The 21,593-nt window shown below is 43.9% G+C and overlaps 1 protein-coding gene across 1 annotated transcript in view; it reads left to right on the top strand.

Moving 5' to 3' along the window:
* Positions 1-2,252: 2,252 nt before the first annotated feature.
* Positions 2,253-21,593, top strand: part of rimbp2b (RIMS binding protein 2b) — a 92,068-nt gene continuing 72,727 nt past the window's right edge. Inside the window, exon 1 of the mRNA XM_080433902.1 lies at positions 2,253-2,340. Coding sequence (XP_080290028.1) covers positions 2,293-2,340 — 48 coding nt within the window. The 5' untranslated portion in view covers positions 2,253-2,292. The remainder of the gene's footprint in view (positions 2,341-21,593) is intronic.

The raw sequence follows: 21,593 nt of genomic DNA, 5'->3' as shown, positions 1-21,593 counted from the left end.
ATGTCACGGTTTGTTGCAGAACCCCCCCTCTCCAATTAGGCACAACCGGTTGGAAGGCTGCATGCCTGATGCGTCATCTGGACACCTATGGTTTTTGACGCCTATGTTTCGTTCTCAGGCACTGGTTGAGGATGGGCTTGAGAGGTGTACAGTCCTGAGTCTGACAGACTGACTGGCAGGATGAGTCATGCTGCTGATGGCGGGTGTTTCTGTTCCCAAAATTCACCAGGAGAAGGTTGTTTGCTAGTTCATCTGCTTGGATTACACTCCTCTCCCCACTATTATTCTCTCTTTTTCCCACTCTCTCTCTCTCAGCCCCAGGTCTGGTCCTCATTTGATGGCTTAGGTGTCACAGGCTTTTCCAGTGAAATGGAAGCCAGCTCAGGATCCCCTCAGAATTGAAAGGGAGAGTCCAGCGAATGTGCTGACACAGTGTTTTTCAAACGTTTTGTGCCAAGGCACACGAACGGGCTAGTCAAAATCTCAAGGCACACCTGTATTCATAGCAAAAATAGCTTTATTTACAGTACAAGCTCACGATGCATTACACCGTGAAACGTTGTGAGCTTGTAGATCTGCTGTTATTATGTTGTATTTATGGGAAAAATGTATAATAGTAATAATAATAATCCCCTTACACAAAATAAGGATGCCGGTTGAAATCGGTTCAAATGTATATAATGTTTTAGGATTTGCCTTCTACTGGGAAATTATTGTTCACAAAGTAACGTTTTGTATAGTTGTATGTACTGTAGTATATTGCAATAATAATTCTTGTGACAAAATCCCAGCCAAGACACACCTGAACTTGTACCAGTGGGCCTCGGTCACCGTTTATACAGACATGCAAAAGTGTCACTTTTCAGCTACAGTCACCTTTTTTAACCCAAATAGGGACCTGACCCGAAAGAAAACAACATGTTGTCACCTTTTTCACCTCGGGGCTGTTTGCATGCCTGTTATAACCAGACACTGACACTCCACTGCATCTGAATCCAAACAAACATATATACATCAATCTCGTTCTCAATTGACTCACCAAACACAAAGTTAGATACTGTAATAGGTGAGAGCTACCACGACAACTTGACTGTGTGGATCCGAGGCTGCATTTCTTTCTTTTTTCTTGTTTCCATCACCCCCCTGACCAAGCGAGACATACAGGAATGAGTCACTCGCAGAGGAATGAAATGTTGCCAACTTGCTGTTCCTCAGAGGCGCTGTGGGTGGTGAGAGAGATCAGAGCATCGTCTGGAGACGTGAGCAAATTACCAGAGGCCTTTCTCGAATTACACTGCCTGCCTTCTGCAGGTCAAACCATATTGCACACTTTACACACCACTGTTTCCCTAACGGTGGGTCAGGACTTGCGAACCCATTTTTTTTGTGGGTCGCGAGTAAATATCCCCCCCCTTTTTTTTGTTCCTACATTTAAAAGAATATTTTATTTCAAAAGATTTAAAAAAGTTTAAACAAAAAAATTACAACTTTTCATCAATTAAAAAACAATTCTGCCATTTTTCAAAAGTATTTCATAATTAAATTCAGAAAATCAAATAATTTCTATAAATAAAGAAACTGTTTAAGAAGTAGTGAAAATAGCAGATCTACAAGCTCACAACGCGGCCCGAAGCGACTCGTTGTGAGCTAGTAGATTTGCTATTTTCACTAGTTTGGGTCCCAGGTAAACCACTCATTTCTCTTATGGGTCTCGACTCGAGCTAAAAAGTTTGGGAACCACTGCTTTACACATGCAATCTGATGCACCTTTCCAGACAGTATATAGCATTTATAATGTATTCTATACTTTGCTGAAGCATATCGAAATGACAGCTGGTAAAAGCGGTGGCCTTTACTGCTTGTATTGTGAAAGTGCTTTGGCGCTTTGTTACTGTATTGCTTGCTGAAGAGCTCATAAACAGTTGGATGGCAATGATATCCTCTCAAGCACTTGGACGCGTTGGTATGCTGGCAGTGTGTCTCTCCATATTCATTTACTGTGTCAAACACACAGTCTATCAGTTAGAGTCTGTTCCTAGCAGGGGGCGGTGTGTTACCGGGTGCCTGAAAGAGCTAGAAAGAGCTAGGCAGCGTGCTGTAATTCAATCGGCAGGCTCGGGTAGCACCATGATGCCGGTGCTTCAGCCCAAGTTCTGGGATTGGGTTGCAGTCTCGCGCGGCGCGCGGTGTCAGACTTCTGTTGAGAGGAGCAGGTATCTCTCGCCTCTGGTCCCGACAGCCCTCTGTGTAAGACTGGATGCTCGCTGTTAGGTTCTCGTTGTTTCGCTGGAAATGAGGGAACTCGTTTTTCAGTCCTGCACTGTCTGTGTGTGGGAGAAGGTAAGGCTATATAGCGAGAGAATGCTTGGGAAATATACAGTAGCTATGTTTTGTTTGGTTGTATCCAGCATACTGTAGATGTACAGTACGCCTTCATTCTTTCATCTCGAACCTGTGCTGTGGTGCAGAAATGTATTGTTGTCTTCACTTTCAAGTCAATTTAGAGTGTCTTCTAATGTTGAAATGTAGTGTCTTTCGTATATCTGGTTCGCAGACGATGCTTTATATATCCCGAAATGTTTTATTTTCCCCACTCAAGACATTTCTCATGGAGATAAACAAACAATGCGACTTTAATTCAACAACCATGTAGGAAAAAATGAGACTTTTGTATATTGAGTTTATCTGTTCTATACAGTACAGTAGAGTGTTGGTGAGAGAGTTGGAGAGAAGGCAGTGATGATGGGAGGGAGTGAAAGCAGATTGAATTGAATTGTGGCAGCTTGTGTTTTTATGATGCAATGTATTATTATGGTAAGAGTTGCCAACCTAATTCACTGGCTCCATTACTGTCCTCCTTGAGCACTGTCCATTCACTCTGCAATAACACAGAAAAAACTGCTGGCATGCTGCCTTTCGTCAGTTTAAACGACATCCTTACGTCTTACAGAATTAAAAAGAATTGCCACTAAGAATTGATAAATTACAGATATTTGTATGATTTAATATGTTGTTGCTCCTTCAATAATGCAGACAATCAAATAAATATTGGCAACTGAAAGAGTATTTTGCCCTGCAGTCTGTAGCCAGTCATTTACCTTGTGTGTTGTTGTGAAGGTACTTCGGTACATGCAGGCCTGTGTCGTCATTACAGTAACATGATCAGGGGTGTCAATGGAAAGTCACCATTATTGAAACAGTAAGCTGAAGCCGCGGCCCAGCCTTATACACACTGTCTGATGACTTGCTCACGTTGTGGTATAGGGCTGGACAATATATTCATGTTATATCGATATTGTGATATGAGACTAGATTTTCCGATATTGTAATATCGTGTGGTAGCACGTTGTTTTCCTGGTTGTTAAGGCCAAGGAGTGTCCTATAGCTGTTCTATTGCCTTTACCCAATGATTTATTATTATAGGCATTACTGATGATTACTGAGGGGCTCCTCACTGGCAGGTGAGCCAGTAGGATACAACAGCAGTGACAACACACAGATATGTGTGTGGGGAGGAATTCATTGGCATAACAACTAGGGATGGGACGATAATCGTTATTATCGTTTATCGTGATAAAAAAATCACATTAATCGTATCGCAGAGATATAAATTGTCCACCGTCATACACTGGGATCAATTCACCTTTGCAGAGGTGCATATCCGGTACCACTTAAACCCTCTAGAATTGGCCAAATGCACCTGTAAAGAACGTACTTGATACAGTCTTTTTTTCACTCTATGAATCTCTTTGACAAAAATAGCCAATCTAAAAGCTCACAATGCTGCGACGCATTGTGAGCTTGTAGATCTGCTATTTTTGGCAAACGTTCCACTCCAGACTATGGAATTCTGGGGTTCAAGAAGTGGTTTACAAAAGTGGCATTTTAAGAGTTTTAAGCATATTTTTGATTATCGCGATAATATTGTAAATCGCAATTATTTAAATTTTCATATCGTCCCATCCCTAATAACAACTAAATTGGGGAGAAAATGGGGTTAAAAGCTAAGAAATAAATAATGATATTTGATTTTGACCATCATCACTGCAGCCCTTATAAGCCGTGGTTTTCATGGCACACAGCGGTACCCTGCTGTTACATAACACAGAGCCTAGCTTGTATCACCTGGGAGGAGTCCAATGCATTACCTATGCTGCTGCTTGATGTTTGCGCCAGATCCTATCCAAGCCCTTTTTAAAGGGTTTAATTCCAGCTTAGGGTGTTTCCCTGCTGCATTGCTGCTGTAAGCACGGCCTTTGATTTAAAGAATGCCTCTCTCCACTTCTCTTTCTCTCTCCCTCTCTCTCTCTCTCTCTCCCTGCACTGGCGATGACTCACACTCCAACACACCCTGCAGAAGTCTTTTCTCCAGCGAGAGAGAGAGAGGGAGAGGGAGAGGGAGGGAGAGAGAGAGAGAGAGAGAGATGCATTCTTTGATGTGCCTTCGATGCATAGAATTCCTGTAGGCAACTTGCTGCACTGTACCTGCTCTATCTGTGCCTCCCCTGCCTGCTCCGGGAATACCTACATGCTACATACTATTCTCTGTGGTTCCCACCAGCGCTGGCAATGCAGCTGGTGTTTCTTTGTACTTTTAAACCCCAGAATGTGCGTTATACATTCATCCATCCAGGCAACAGATGTTCCTTGACGGGGGGCTTCAGAAGTGCATTTTACATGTATCCACCACGTTTAACTACTTTCAACCTGCACTCTTTGGGCATAAATGTACAAAGATTTCCTATTATTCAAAAAGCGCTTGCTATTCATCATACGAGTAGTGGTTAAGTGCGACTGAGAGAGACGATGAGTCAAGACCTAAATGACACTTTTGAAATGTAGGAGCCTATTTCGGCAGAGTGAGCGACGCGTCAATGACATGAATCAACGGACATGGCATACATAACCCATTAAAACCGGGAACGCATCTAGTGTAACCACTTCAACCATTATTTCATACTTTGGGCTATTCAAAAATAGCAGATCTACAAGCTCATAGCGCGGCACTGAGTGCCTCGCTATGAGCGCCTCGCTATGAGCTTGTAGATCTGCTATTTTATTTGAATCTTGAAAATGTCTGCAAATCCTTGAATATATATATTTTTTAGCAAAAATGTTTTACTCAAATATTTGCTTCTGGAACAACATATTTTGTGATGGGGGTCCGCAGCCAAATACATATAATCTTGGGGGGTCCTTGACATGAAAACGTTTGAGCACCACTGATATTATAACAACATAAGTGTTTCAGAAAACTGTTAGGATTTAGAAGACATTTGTAGAATCCCCCAGAAGCAAAGATTTGAGTTACAAATGTTCGCTTTAAAAAACAACAAAAACAACCTTAAAAAAACAAGATTTGCACAGATTTTCAAAAATAGCAGATATACAAGCTTGTATATCTTCTATTTTTGAATAACCAAATAAATCAAAAAATGACACTGATGCGTTCCCGGTCTCAATGGGTTAAAGAACTGGGTGTAAAGTGGCCATTTATAGAATGTCCTCATGATCCCCATGCCGTGGTTGTCACTGTAGGCTGCCCTCCAGTGAGTGAGCTAACGCTGTGTGACATTTTCTAGTGATGCCGAGGTCCGGTCTGCACGTGCTGCAGTGCTGTAGGTCCTCTGCCCTCGGGCCAATCTGCTTCTCTCTGGAAAATGGTGAAAAGAGCAGAGAGACGGAGCGTGATTAATGGTCATGTATGTGTGCAGCAGAAAACACAAGCCTGCCCGGGCCCGCCGCCATTTTCCTAACGTACGGAGGGACCTCGAAGGCTGAGGATTACATAACCGATCTGAAAAAGTTACTCATGCCCGCTCTTAATTGAATGCAGTTGCTTTATTTTATCCGATAGCGGCTGCATGGCCCTCGCGCTAAAGCACGGGTGTCAGGTGAGATCACAATCACAAGAACTGGCTTTTTTTTTTTACATTGTACTTTTATTTACCACACGCCCACCCCCCCTCCCCCGGTCGTCATTCAGCACCCAGGCCCGTCCACAGTTGCAGGGGAATATTTGATCTCTCTCCCTCTCTCATGCCAGTCTGGATTTGACTGGCACTCAGTTTTTTCCTATTAACAATATGCTACTTCTAGCACATGGTGTCAAAACAAGGCTGTCTCATCGTGCGTGTGTGTGTGTGTGTGTGTGTGTGTGTGTGTGTGTGTGTGTGTGTGTGTGTGTGTGTGTGTGTGTGTGTGTGTGTGTGTGTGTGTGTGTGTGTGTGTGTGTGTGTGTGTGTGTGTGTGTGTGTGTGTGTGTGTGTGTGTGTGTGTGTGTGTGTGTGTGTGTGTGTGTGTGCGAGTGAGCGTACGTGCGTACGTGCATGCGTGCGTGTATGCATGTGTGTGCGAGTGAGCGTTTGTGTGTGTGTGTGTGTGTGCGAGTGAGCGTGCGTGCATGTGTGCGTGCGTGTATGCATATGTGCGAGTGAGCGTGCGTTTGTGTGTGTGTGCGCGTGCGTATGTGCGTGTGTGCATCGGCTGACATAACTCCTCTTCCCCAGAAGGCTGTAGTGGTCTCTTTGGCTGCCTGGGCTCAGGCCCTGGCTGCTGTGGTTCACACTAAGCAGTCCCATTACGCAACGCTGTTCATTCAGGCGCTGGGCTGCAGGGCAGGGCCAGCTACTACCATCACATTCCAGCCCATATTTTCTCTCTCTCTCGCTCTGTCTCTATGTCTGTCATTCTCTCTTTCCCTTTCTCTCTCATCTCCTCTCTATTTTGTCATTGTGTGTCTATGACTATGTCTCCCCTCGTCCTGTGTCACTCTCTCTCTCTTTCAAGTCGCTCTCTTTTCCTCCCTCTCCGTCTGTCTCCCTTGTCTCTCCTTGTCTGTCTCTTGTCCCAGCGTTGTTGTCCTTCTCTCCCATCTCCTCTCTCCCAAACTAAAGGAGTCTGCACTGCAGCGTTGATTTATTTGTTGTTGCATACCACATTTTTATCAGTCTGTCTGGCGGAGACCCCAGGTGCCGTGGATGGCTGTTAGCATGCAGCAGGGCTTCTCCTCAGTGTATTGAAGTGTGAAAACAGGTCAGCGGGGTCAGAGGAACAAGACAGGATGATACGCTCTGTCCTCTGTTGTCAGCCATCTTCCTGCACGTAGCGCTACCTCTTAACCACGTGAACCCTACCAAGTCCGACCAAAGTTTCCCGATCTACAAGCTCGTTGTGATCCTGTAGATCGCCTATTTTCGGCGAAGAGATTTGTTAGAGGTAAAAAGGAGGGGGCCTAGTATAGACCCCTGGGGGACTCTGTTCAACGAAGGGTACAGGGCTTAAGTAACTACCGTACAGTAGATGGTTGAGTTCTCACGTGTTGTGGATGTACTCTGTGGATTGTAAACGGCCAACGGGGTCCATTCGGCCAGTTCTCATTGTCTCTAATGGCGTAGCGTGCTCTTATTACAGTTAAGTTACAAAGAGCTACACGTGCACTGAAGCCCTAATGGGCTGTCTCCCGGGTAACACGCTAACGACGCAGGAGGTGATAATTATATTTGAAGGTTTAAAACGTCTTGGGATACCAATTCAATGTGTCCATTTCACTTGCTCTTTGTGTTGTTGTTATTATTACAGCACTCATCTAGTGGCTGTTCATTGACCTCAATCTCTTTGCCTTTTTTTAATGGTCAGAGAGAGCAGTGCTGGTTTGTTTGTTTGTTTGTTTTACAAGTAAGAGCTTTATTCAAGTGTTTTAAGGATTAGAGCAGATCTGGTAGGGAGAGGCCACTGTGAGTTAATTTACATAAGTACAGCATAAAGTGTATTTATTTTTTGGGGCGCTTTTTACCCCTTTTTCTCACAAGTCGTTTTGCCAATTGATTTCTCCCCACACACATTTGTGTTGACTCACCTGCCAGTGAGGAGCCCCAATGGGGAGGAGGTAGAGCCTTCGTGCTACTCCTCCCGCTCGACACTCCCCGCTGACAGGTGCCGCCCCCACTCCGTAGGAGTTGATATCACCCGCCGCTTCCCTCCCCCGAACACGGGCCAATTGTATATTCGTATAAATGCTCGACAAAGCTGAATGCACCACACAGTAGATTCGAACCCACAACCTATGCGGTGGCAGGCCAGGCACTTCACCGCTGCGCCACCCGAGCACATTGTATGCCCAACTTGTATAACATCGACTTTAACCCTTTAAGACCGGGAACGCATCTGTGTCATTTTAAGATTTATTTGGCTCTATAAAAATAGGAGATACACAAGCTCATAGATATGAGCTTGTATATCTGCTTTTTTTTTATCGCGAAAATGTGTGCAAATCTTTAGTTTGAATATATATACTTTTTTAAAGCGAAAGTTTTGAACTCAAATCTTTGCTTCTGGGGATTTTATAAATGTCTTCTAAATTTTTCCTAATTTTTTTATTTTATTTTTAAACTTATGTTTGCTATATTTTCAATGGTTTTCAAACTTTTTTCATGTCTAGGACCCCCAAAATAATATGTATTTGTCCGCGGACCCCCTCCCATCTAAAAATATTTTGTTCCAGGGACCCCCAGAAGCAAAGATTTGAGTTAAAAACGATTTGCACAAATTTTCAAGATTTTTCTAAAAATAGCAGATCTACAAGCTCATAGTGCGGCACTCGGTGCCGCGCTATGAGCTTGTGTATCTGCTATTTTTTAATAGCCAAAGAAATCTTAAAATGACACACATGCGTTCCCTTCCCGGCCTTAAAGGGTTAAGTGATTAAAAGTCATGCATGATAGACAATGCCATATGGTTGCGATGCCACATGCATGTTGATGCCCAGAGCATCCTGACGGGTGCCTTCAGTGTATGTAATGGAAACTGCTCCCAGGATTTGTGACTTCTAAGAAAGCTCAAATCCACACACATAAAAAAATGCCTTTTAATCCATTAAAACCGGGAAAGCATCCGTGTCATTTTAGATTGTAGCGTTGGCTTTTCAAAAGATCTACAAGCTCACAGCGTGTCACTTCGTGCCGTGCCACGAGCTCGTACATTGCAGTATTTTTGAGTGGTTGACACATTTTTTTAACACAAATCTTCTTTTCTGGGGGTGCCTGGCACCAAACATGTTCAGATGGGCGGTCCGGGGGCCATATATATATCATTTGAGGGGTCCTTGGCACAAAAAAAAGGTTTGAGAACTACTGATTTAGAAAGCATTAGTGGAATCGGCCTCCTGTCTTAATAGGTTAATCAATGGTCTGTGTCGAGAACCAAAACCACGCGTTCTCCACACGGAGCATTAAAAGGCAGAACACAGAGGACCTTGACATGGCACAAGTTTCTGTGGTCGAGGACAATGAAAGTATGAAAGTCATTGTTTTTGTGTTAATTCAGCAGATGGTAAGGAGTGAGAAAAAAAACAATCACATCTGAGATCAATTTTCAAACTGTGATGCAGTGACCACTGTGTGACTGTGAATGGTGTCCTCGTTTGACCGAGTAAAATGTCCCAAACTGTTACTTTTCAGGATTCAAATAAAATAATCGACACGCTCAAAACACAATGCGATATATGACACGTTTTGAGCTTGTAGATATGCTATTTTTGCTACTTTTATGCGACACACTGTAGTATGACGAACTAGGGCATTCATTTATGAAAAAAAAACATAAAAGGTTAAAATATGGTGATAAGAGGGTTCTGCCTGACAGAAATGATTTCTCAGTTGACGCTGTCACCGGCGTGTGTCGAAATGTAAATTGTGCTTAATTGGTTAAATCAAGCTCAATGGGGAGCATGGCACGTCTGTGTATTAAGATATCAGAATTAGGGGTTTAGAGGTTAGTGTACGTGTAATAAGCATGCTTTCATTGAACCATAAAGCATGACTGTAAAGGAACTAAGTACATTTACTCAAGTACTGTACTTAAGTACACTTTTGAGGTATTTTCTACTCCACTACGTCTCAGAGGCAAATATTGTACTTTTACTCCACTGCAATTATTTGAAAGCATTAGTTACTAGTTACTTGGCAGATATAAATTATTATATAGTAAAACACAGATTAATAGACTTTATCCCTATCTTATACATAGGCTATTTGAAAATAGCCGATCTACACGCGCGTTGTAAGCTTGTAGATCTGATATTTTCAAACATTTTAGTACTTTAAGTATATTTTGATACCAATACTTTTGTACTTTTACTCAAATAAATGTTTTATTCCTTGTAACAGAGTACTTCTACGTTTGCAGTATTGATACTTTTACTTAAGTAAAACATTTGAGTACTTTTGCCACCACTGCCAAATGGCATAGGCTATGCTGTTTGTTATACCGTGTAAGCCAACACTAGTCACTACTGAGCTATGAAAAGTCAACATGATAACAATCCATGGCTGCTCTGTGCAGCCTTTGTAAACAGGGTTATAGCACCAGTGTTATGAGGACACAGACATTCATTGTGAGTTCCAGTATCACACTACTGTATAGATTGCCACTCCCCCCTGCTGACTGGCGGCAGATGAGATGAATGGTCTAAACAACCACAGCTTCTCCCAGAAAGCACACACGCACGCACGCACGCACGCACGCACGCACGCACGCACGCACGCACGCACGCACGCACGCACGCACGCACGCACGCACGCACGCACGCACGCACACGCACACACGCACGCACACATTTTAATTGTAATCCACTAATATTCTCTGTATGGGAAAATGAGTCATATTGCTCTGCTCTCAATCAGGTCAGGTGGGTCCTGTGTTCTCAGAGAGAAATGCTGTCACCTTTTTGTGTGTGAGAGAGAGAGAGAGAGGGCATTAAATCAGACTGAACCATACACAGTCACAAAGAGTGTGAGAAGCACAGTGGTCACACAGCAAGCATCACAGTTTGAAATTGATTAACACAAAAACAATGACTTTCATGCTTTCGGGATTAACCTCAGTGTTTGGATGCATTCAGAAGAGCTGAATTAGTTTAATGCTGAAAAACAAAACAAAAAACAAAGTCTACTGTTAGGTTGACATTGTTCTTTACATAATATGAAACCGTTCTAGCCCTTTTCTACTACCCCCCCAATCTGACCCCGCCGCTCTTATCAGTCTCTTCAAACCATTTCTCGGAAAAGACGAGACAGAACTGTTTGAGAATGAAATGGTAGAGACAGGTGATTGATTGGCAGGCAGGGGTCTTGTTTCTCTGCTGTTTATTCTCTCCGTGACTGCGAGGGAATCAGGGTTCTGTCAGTTCCCTCTCTCTCTCTTATCCCTCTGGATGAGGGACCGGTGAAGCATATTGACAATCAAGTGGCTTGGTGGCTGCGGCAGAGACCTCCGTCTAGTTCCGGACTGTTGTTTATATGCTAATGCACAGCGATGACACACGCATGTGACCAGTGGTGGAAAGTAACTGAAGTAGATTTACTCAAGTACTGTACTTAAGTACAATTTTGAGGTATTTTTACTTTCCTGGAGTATTTCCAATTTTCTGTACTTTTACTTCTACTCCACTATATTTCAGATACTTTTACTCCACTACAATTATTTGAACACTTTAGTTACTAGTTACTTTGTAGATTTTGATTATTATTACAAAACATACATTAACTACTTCAGCCCTATATACATTTCAGCCATTTGAAAATAGCCGATCTACAAGCTCACAATGCATTGTACTTTTTCCACCACTGCATGTGACTCTGACTGGCTCTCTATTCCGCCGGTGGTCCCGAGTTCCAGGATATACCTCTTCACATTAATCTCAAATCACATCGGCCAGCATATGGCTGACGAGAATGTTTCCCTTGATGATAATCATCTCTTTTATTTGTAACATGAGTGAGATCACATAGGCTTATACAATACCAGCTGAATTTGGTCTGCCAGTGGAGGGCTGCTGATTGCAGTTCCCCGTGGCTTATGGGAAAACAGCAGGAGAGAAAATTTGATTCAGATTTGCAATTCTCATCCACCCCGGAGTTACAGGACTGCTGTAGAAAATATAACCTATTTGTTTTCAATTGTGCCTCGACGGGGACACCTCCTCATTTGTTCCACTCTCATGTAGGGCTGCAATGTGTGTGTGTGTGTGTGTGTGTGTGTGTGTGTGTGTGTGTGTGTGCGTGTGCGTGTGCGTGGTGTGTGTGTGTATATTAACCCGTTCTCACTCTCAAGGCGTCACATTTTGCCGCTCTATCAGTAGCCCTGACGGGACGGGATGCCATACTAACTTCACAAAAATATGCCTAAACCTAACCTTAATCCTAACCCTAACCCCACAAAAACTATGCGGAGAAAGAAAAGACGTACCCACGGTGGGATTCGATCACCAGAGGTGATCATGCGATGCTACCAGGGGCAAGCTACCGAGGCAGCTGGCCAAAGCTCGATTTAAGTACTATTTGAAGCTCCAATACCTGCCTTTTAGTTGTTCTATAGTGACGCAATAGGGAGTGAAAATGATAGAGCGGCAATAACTGACGACTATCTGTGAGAATGTGTTGTTCTATATACTTCATGGTACATACAACGTGTACAAACAACATACTGTAGTATTATGTCTGTGTATTGTGTTACAGTATATTCAATTGACTACAAACTACTCAAGCCTAGAAATAATTACTAATAAGCGGACAAACAAAAGAAATGCCACATAATATAATATAATAATGTAATGAAAAATGTAATGGACTGTTTCCCCCCCTTCCATGCAAAACTGAAACATTTTGATGTTAGCTAAATATTGATTGTGTTCATTATGATAAGATTGGATTTCATATCACACACCATACACTCCTGTAACGTTCACCAGAAAAAAAGAAAAGAAAAATCATCATTTATTTTTATATATCTATATACAGTAATAGATTAAATCCATTAGTTCAATTAACTGTTGCAGCCCTACTGTACTGTATGCATGTGACCATATAGTGTCCACGGACCATAGTGTGTGTGAAAACCTGTGTGACTTCTTTTTTTTATGTTTTGTGGACGTTTTGCCCCATTAACTTAAGTGTCTAGGCACTTCTGTCACTCTCCGTTTGGCCTCCTGATGCACAGATAAAAGAAATTACTGGAAGCACCACAGAGGGAAGTGTACCGTTATTACTATGTTGCATCAATTCATTACCTGAGATTTTCTTCAAGGCACAACGATAAACCTCCACACACAGTGTGATGCTATCGGAGCAGAATTAGATCAGTCTGTGTCCAATCCATGCGGCTTCCATTTCCCGTCGAATTGTGTGATTTGGCACTTGAAGGGTTTAGGTGCTGGGTGTGTCCTTCATCCATGTAATGGCCAGTAATTGAGTGTGAGTTAAGAGAGCATCCAGATGGGTTGGCGGTGACGTCTGTTTCTACTGTGATTGTGCCAGGATCCTGTGCGGGTGAAAGTGTAGCCTCTTTATCTCCTCCTAGGCACCACCTGTCTCTCATTACAGGACACAGGGCACCCACACCCTTTCGCTCCAATGTGAAAGTTCAGCTTGTCTGGCTACCAGCCCAGGTGTTATGACCACAACGTAAGAAATGAAGATAATTATTAGTATTTTACTATTTATTTATACTAATGAGCTTTGTAATTAGCTTAGTAGTTGGTAAGATAAATAGATGAATAAAATAAGAATAATATGCCAAAATAAATTGCATTTAGCTTACTAATCCATTAGAGTCTAGACAAACTATTACAGACACATAACTACTGTGTAACAGGTCCGGTATTACCTCTCTGGCATGGTACCGATAATGGGAGTTGTTGGCTGTCTGGGTGGGAACCCAGAGTGATGGAAACTTTGGTGAATAATGGGGGGTTTGGCTAAATTGTAGAATATTGAAGCCTGGTGCTGAGTTTGGGTCTACTGCCAGCATTCTGCAGACCCATTTATCTCAAGCTCCAAAACAAAAGAAACAGAGTAGATTCTTCCTGTCGCAACATAGCAGTCTACGGGGTTCTTTTTCGAGTGAGGTAGGTTTTGCATCCTGTTTTGCTGTCTGATGAAAGGGACTTCAATAATCAGCTCATACCAACACGAGTTTAATGAATGGAATAGAATGGAACGCTGTTCTTTGCATTCAGTACATCTCTTCCCTGTGGGGCTGGACGGCATACACTGTGTCTGGCACAGGATCAAAGGGGAATCACTGTTTCTTCATCCAGTAACAGCCCTCTCTACCTGCAGTATTACAGCCTGCATTCTCTCTCTCTCTCTCTCTCTCTCTCTCTCTCTCTCTCTCTCTCTCTCTCTCTCTCTCTCTCTCTCTCTCTCTCCCCCCCCCCTCACGTACCGTCTTGCTGTTTTTGACGGGAGGGAAGTGGCGGCACGGAATTAGTCTTTGCTTGCAGTTAAGTTTTTCATACTGTGGGGGAAGGACCTTCATCTGAGGCAAAGCAAGAGGCATTTGCCTCCGGAGCAGCATATGCTACTTAGAGCCGATTCCACTTCAAAGGCTGCCATCCCTGTGATGTGAATTTCAATACCAGCACAGAATCAGCATGCAAGTGCCCCTACTGTCTGATACTGTATGTGCTACGATTTACTGTGTACTGTGGATAATTGGTTCTCAAAGTGGGGTCCGGGGATCCCCAGGGGTCCTTGGGGGGGTACCAGGGGGTCCCCAGCAAAATTAGTTAATAAAGCGTCACAATCATTTTAACCCCTTTATCCATCTTTTATACTTTGGCTATTGAAAAATAGCAGATAAACAAGCTCATAGCACGGCACGAGTGCCGCGCTATGTGCTTGTAGATCTGCTATTTTTGAAAAATCGTGAAAATGTGTGCAATTCTTCTTTGAATATATATTTTTTAAGCGAGCATTTGTAACTCAAATCTTTGCTTCTGGGGGTCCCTGGAACAAAATATTTTGAGATGGGGGTCCGTGGCCAAATACATATCATTTTGGGGGTCATGAAAAAGTTTGTGAACCACCGCTGTAGATGATACACATAAATACACATACAAGTAGATGGTAACATTGTTGACTGTTATCCCTGTTATTCAAACATGAACCATGTACAGTAGGTGAAATAATTTGACCTCAGTTTTACTTCATCAAAACCAATCATGTTTTTCAACATTTCTAATTGGCCAGACGTGCGCCCTTTAGCTTCCTGAAGGATCGCCATTGTCTGTCCGGTAATTATCCTTCTTTGTCTACCTTGACATTTCATAGGTCAGTGACTTTGTATTACCAGGTACATTGTGATAACACTGGATCAGAACAAAATAGGACAGCATGTAATATTTTGTGTCATAATCAGCTTATCTGGTTGGGGCCCAAGAGTGCAGACAAACATGCAGCCTGTGTTTGATCTGAATTAATGTGCTCATGGCAGGTTTTTGAGATTCTCTCTCTATCTCTTGCTATCCCCCTCTCTGTTTCTCTCTTTCTCTCCCCCCCCACCCTCTCTCTCTTTCTCTCTCTCTCCCTCTTCCCTTCTCTCTTTGTTTCTCTCCCTCTCCCTTGCTCTCTCTCTCAGTGGGTCCCTGATTGAGAGGGTCTCAGATGTGAGAACACACACAGAGTGGTTTTGGCATGAAGTCAGGACAGAATGAAGCGAAAGATGGCTTCTCTCTCCACCTGGCCCTCCCAGAAGGGATGACCGTTTTCTCAGTAAAAAGAAAAGAAAAGAAAACGCACAGACAGACAGACAGACAGACAGATCCTCCTCATCATAATTTCATACCAAATACCTTTTATTCATAAGATTCTTACCTGACACTTAATAGCAGTCATTGTGTGCAACGTGGAGGGAATGAAGGCACCGCTGTGTGCAATCCTGCACATGAGAGCGAGACGACTGCATCGGTAGAGTGGGAGGTACATTGATTTTGTATTAGTGGTCAGTTGAGTTGTGGGTCACGGCTGGCAGCCAATGTCCGCGGGCCGGTTTAAGATAAATTATTTGATCAAATAAACCCCTGTTCTGTCAGTGGATATATATTATCTTCTGCAGGGTTCTAACAGGACTAATGGTACTTTACTGGTGGAATGATTAAGTGAATTAGCCGCGCTACAGCTTACCCTAGAAGTACCTGGGATGACCATGGTGCGTGTTTATGGTTGCATCATATTGCCTTGACTCTATTTATAGAGTGTTTATGCCTAATTCCCCGCACTCCCTTGCTCTCCCTGTGTTGAAACCCAGCTACGGGCTCCCTGTGAGCCCCACTAGCACGTTCCCACTGCACGCTGGATGTACGCGCACCTGTGCAGAGGAGGTCTCCTGAGGCCGTGCTGATGAACACTCTGTCCCTGCTGCTCAGTGGGAGAACAGTGGATAGCCTCAGGAGCTCACTGGTCAGTGGCTGCTCTAATGGGGGACTGAGCCGTGAAACTCTATAGCAATGCTTCCAGCAGTGGTGGAAAAAGTATACTCACATTCTTTACTTAAGTAAAAGTATCAATGCTGCAATATAGAAATACTCTGTTGCAAGTAAAAATCTGGAATTCAAAATGTACTTGAGTTAAAGTACGAAAGTATTGGCATCAAAATGTACTAAATGCACCAAAAGTAAAAGTACTCATCATGCAGAATGTCCCATTTCAAGTTTTCAAATGTATAAAAATCGTTTTAAAATAGCAGATCTACAAGCTGAAAATGCGACGCATTGTGAGCTTGTAGATCGGCTATTTTAACTGCATTAAACCCTATATACTACGTTGACCGGAGACAACGTGTCACGCTGCGACGTGCTGTGAGCCTGTAGATCACATATTTCACAAAATGTTCGGCCCAGATCAGTGGTTAATTCCTATTTTTTATATTGCTTTTTCAGACAGCAAAATGCTTTTTTAACCAGTACATGGTTTAGAAATGGTTCAACGAAGATCTTTGGTATTCATGGATGTGAAGTGATGAGAAGGGAATAAGTGTAGTGCGGGGGCACGGTGGCGCAGTCGGTAGTGCTGTCGCCTCACAGCTAGAAGGTCCTGGTTTCGATTCACGCCGGGGACGCTGGGGGCGCTGGGGGCGTGTCTTCTCCTCTGCGTCATCAGCGCCCATACCCTAGGTGGGGTTGGCGAAAGGACCTACTCTGTGTGGTGTTTGTATGTTCTCCCGTGTCTCCTAGGGTAGGTAATACCCTCACAAAAACATGTAGCAATCCTGGTCGCTATACTGCCTCCCCCATGACAGCCGGGGCGTATGATGGTGGGGAAAGGAACTGGTTGGAATAACGTGTTCCTTCCACGCGCTACGTCGTACCGGGGAAACTCTCCCCTGTCAGGTGATAAGAAGGTCAGTTGGCTCTCATGCATTGAAGGAGGCATGAGCTCGGCTCTGGGCTCCCTAGGCTGGCGGGGGGAGTGTAGCGCCCAGGATCACTTAGATAATTGACACCGGGTGAAAAAGAGTTACAAAATCGTGGGTAAAAAAAAAAGAAGTGTACTCTGCTGCTAATTAACCACTTGAGCCCCAGCAGGCCTATTCTGGGGGGGAACGTTCACCAAAAATAGCAGATCTACAAGCTCATTGGTGAAGAGATTTGGTGTATATGGCAAAAGCGATCTGAGTACAGTTGCAACTCGGGTCAAGACTAGAGGGTTTAAGTGGTTAATGTCACTTATGTTATGTGGAGCGTTCCGGGTGGCGGTGTTCGAGGGTGTGAGGTGTGAACAGTACCGCGGCCGCCCCCCCTCCCCCCAGGTACCAAAGATAATAAATCGGTAAAATCAGGCAAAAATAAGAATGAAATAACATAACTCTAACCTAACCCTAATACTAACCCTAAAACCGAAATAAAGTAACCAAAAACTGGGGAAAAAACGAACCCAATCCGCCCAGAACCACGAAAAAATTTCGCGGTTCTGCGCGCGCGTGCATGAGGTGCGCATACCGCACCCCTAACCTAAAAGGTCTTCCCGCGGCTATGGGTGTGAAGCAGGGTGGAGACTAGAGGGGGAGATCTCTGCTGCTACGCTAGAGACTCCTACATGCAGGTTGGTCTCAGTTCAAAGCTGAACTGAGAAGAGTAGCGTGTTCCTCCATGTGCCTTACGACCTTCCGGTGAAACTCTGGTCAGGTGAAAATAAATGGACTGACGGCGTCATGTGTATCAGAGAAGACAAATGATTGCCTGCCCTACGCCAATGGTTCCCAAACTGGGGGTCAGGATCCCCAAGGGGGTCCCCAAATGATTTTGGGGGGTCCCCGGATGATTAGCATAATGTGCAACAATGTTTTCTCACTCAACAGTAAACAAACCATCATACGAGTATAAGTGTATAAAGGCTATCTGCACATTTCTAAAGTTACAATTTAATGACTTTTCAGACCTTTTTAACACCAATTCGGCAAATATTACCTAAGAAAGAGGCAAACATTGTGAATAGCCATGCGAGGTGCTGTGAGCTTGTAGACTGGCTATTTTCACAATATTTATCTGTGTAACCGACTCAAACTAAATGTAATGCCTCAACTTCTACAATTCCAAGTGCTTGTCAGGGAGGGGTGGTCCCCAGTTCAAATATGATTATTTTGGGGGGTCGCGGCCTACGCCCTCCCTAACAAACCAGCAGGGTCAGCAGTGACAAGGGACTACAGTACAAGAGGGAAATCAGGAATTGGCATTATGAATAATTGGGTCAAGTCAAAAAGTAAAAAAAAACACTGGAAGTGAAAGTAGGGTCCTGCACACACCTATCACCGCTGTGTCTTTTATTCCTTTGGCCGATGTTTTCATCACAATGACTACAGACCTGAGTCAACCACACTGTGTTTGTGCGTGCGTGGGTGGCGTGCGTGCATGTGTGACAATGATTGCAGAACAAAATGTGATGCACATGAGAGCGATGATGCAGACAAAATGTGTGTGTGTGTGTGTGTGTGTGTGTGCATGTGCGTGCGCGCAGGAACCTGCTTTCTTGCCGTAGGGTGAAGTTGCATAAACGCACGCATGCACACGCACAGATGCAGTTTTGACGCAATTGTGTGTACATGCAAACACACACAACCACACCTACTCATGTGCCCACAATACACACACTAGACTGTACGTGCAACACCCTTGAGTACAACAAATCAGATCACGAACCAAATCGTCTGGATGCCGAGCCCTGGTGGCTCAGCCAGTTATAGTGCACAGACCAAATTCTCCTTGTGAGCCGTGTGGACCCGAGTCTGAATCCGACTCCTGTCTTTTGGAAAAAAAAGATCGGTTTCACAATAAATGCATGACTTTTTACATCCCTTGAAAACAAAGCAGGCGCACGGACAGGAGCTTGAGCCCCACGAGGCACGTCCAAACGAGGTGTTAGCTGAGCGAATGCACGGTGTGATGGCCGTGCTGTTGACACTATGTCACTATTGGTATGCACCATCCGAGTTGCATACCAATAGTGTGGAAATCAGTTCTAACGTATTTTGAAATTGCACATAGAGGGCAGTGCGTGCTTGCGGCCTTGTGCAGCCTGGAAGGCTGACCAGCAAGTCAACGTCAAAAGGCAATACCCTGGAGCTTCTTTCTTTGCATGGTGTTTACTGCTCTCCCAGCAGAGATGTGCTGTTCTAGGTTACCATGCGAACTGAATGGCAGTCTGCAGAGGTTAGACCAAGAACAACTCACAGTCTGTGGATGAGTAAGCTTCAGTGTGTGAGTGGGCAGCAGCAGTCGGCAGACAGCCGCTACAGGCTAGGCTGCTAATCATCACATGCGCCTTAGCTCAGCTAAATGGCCCCAGTCACCACGCACGCACACACACACACACACACACACACACAGACACACAGACAGACACACACACACACACACACACACACACACACACACACACACACACACACACACACACACACCCCCACACACGCACACACACACAGTAAGCTCCTTGTTTGCTGTTATAAGGGCTTCTATATATCGTCCCTGTCGGGTGGAAACCGTGTATGTCCAAAACCATTAATTCTCAGGTAATGGAAAGAAGAACCCGCGTTCCAATGTTGGCATTCATTTATAAAAGAAAACTAAAAGTTGAGATAAGGAGATACAAGGTTTCTGCCCGACAGCAACGATATAGAGCATGCAGAGCATTATTCGAGGTAGCATTGTTAATAGACATTTTCAGCAAGGTACAAAACCCCCACCATTTCCCTCCTCTCTCCTCTGTCGGTTGCTGTCTCATTATGGCTTCATGAGTCATTGTTTAGTTTCCATTAAAATAAAGGTGTCATCTGAAAGCTCGGTGCTCTTGCAGCGGGATTATCAGAATTACAGGCCTATCCCTCAAATCCCGTTCACTCAGCTCTCATCCAATTTAGGCCGCCATTCCAACGGCACTAGGTTTTGTTATGGATCCTAGTTCATCCCTTTTTTCTTCTGTTCCATTCAGTGTTCTCTCTTCACTCGCTTATTTGATAACACTGAAAAGAAGCGCAAGAGTGTACTACTACACCTTGCACTACAACTGCTTCTTCTACTGCTAATTCGTCGTCTTCTTCTTCATCATCATCAATATTAGATCTTATAATGTTATTTTTGTTCAGCTCCCATGCAACCAATGTCATCACGTCACTTTATACAGTATTTTCCTCATGTTGACCCTTCGCTGCGGCACTCAGGGAACATTTACGCCACGTCATACACGAGAATAGAAGTCTAAATGCTGCAGACCACTTTCTTTCTGACCCGTCTTCTCCCAATCTTCTCTCTCTCTCTCTCTCTCTCTCTCTCTCTCTCTCTCTCTCTCTCTCTCTCTCTCTCTCTCTGATCCCAATTCTGCCTCCAACAATGTTCAGAATGCCTCTTTCTGGCGTTTATCAAAGATGTCTGATTGTGATCCATGTACAGTAGATGTAGAAGTCCTTAGAAGGCTTAAATTGTCACTTCACGGTCATCTGGGGACCCCCCCAAAATCATGTGGGGACCACATGATTTTAGAGCAGCTGAATGATGCAATATATCGGCCAAACCGATATATAAGCCTGGCTCTAGTTGTAACAGTAACAGTAACATCCAGAAACCAACAGCACTGTACATTAACAACTGACAGGAGCACACAGCTTCGGAGCTAATTTGTTGCCTCTCAAAATGCCATTGTTGTTGTTCTAATATACCGTACAAACACACAGCGATTGACACAATAAACATGTTTATAGACATTGGCTCCCTGTTACGCTGTGCTCACTGCATGCTTTCTCCAGAAAATCCACGGCACAGCCACACCACAGCCAAGCTACAGTACACAGTAGAATCCTTAATTTGAGAGTGAGTGAGTGAAAATTAAGGCCTATTTAAAAGGTTCCATCAACAGCTGATCAAGCTCACAACTTGCGACATGTTGTGAGCTTGTAGATCTGCTATTTTTGAAAATCTTCAAATCAATATTTTCAGACATCAGGGTTTTAATACGTCGGGCCCTATCTTGGGCGGCGCCTTACCCCTTAGCACTACCCGCACAAGGGAGCAGGCACTGTCCCTAAACGGTATCTTACGGCCGCACTACCCGCTATACAGTACATTATGCCGACTCCGTTATTTGCGCCTGGAGGTGTGCCCGTGGTGGGTGTGTTGTTGCGTTATCCCTAAAATTCCCACCAGACCATTTTGTTTAATCCAGAACACAAGCAGATTTCTGTCATTTAAAGTTCTCTATAACAAGAATGTGTGAGTGATAATTCTGTGTATCAAATATAGTTTTATTCCAAGGCAATGTTGCACT

Source organism: Gymnoscopelus braueri (assembly GCF_963280865.1).
Source record: "Gymnoscopelus braueri genome assembly, chromosome: 7".
Lineage (NCBI taxonomy): Eukaryota > Metazoa > Chordata > Actinopteri > Myctophiformes > Myctophidae > Gymnoscopelus > Gymnoscopelus braueri.
The sequence above is the reverse complement of the archived record's forward strand: the minus strand, read 5'-3'. Positions and strand labels throughout refer to the sequence as shown.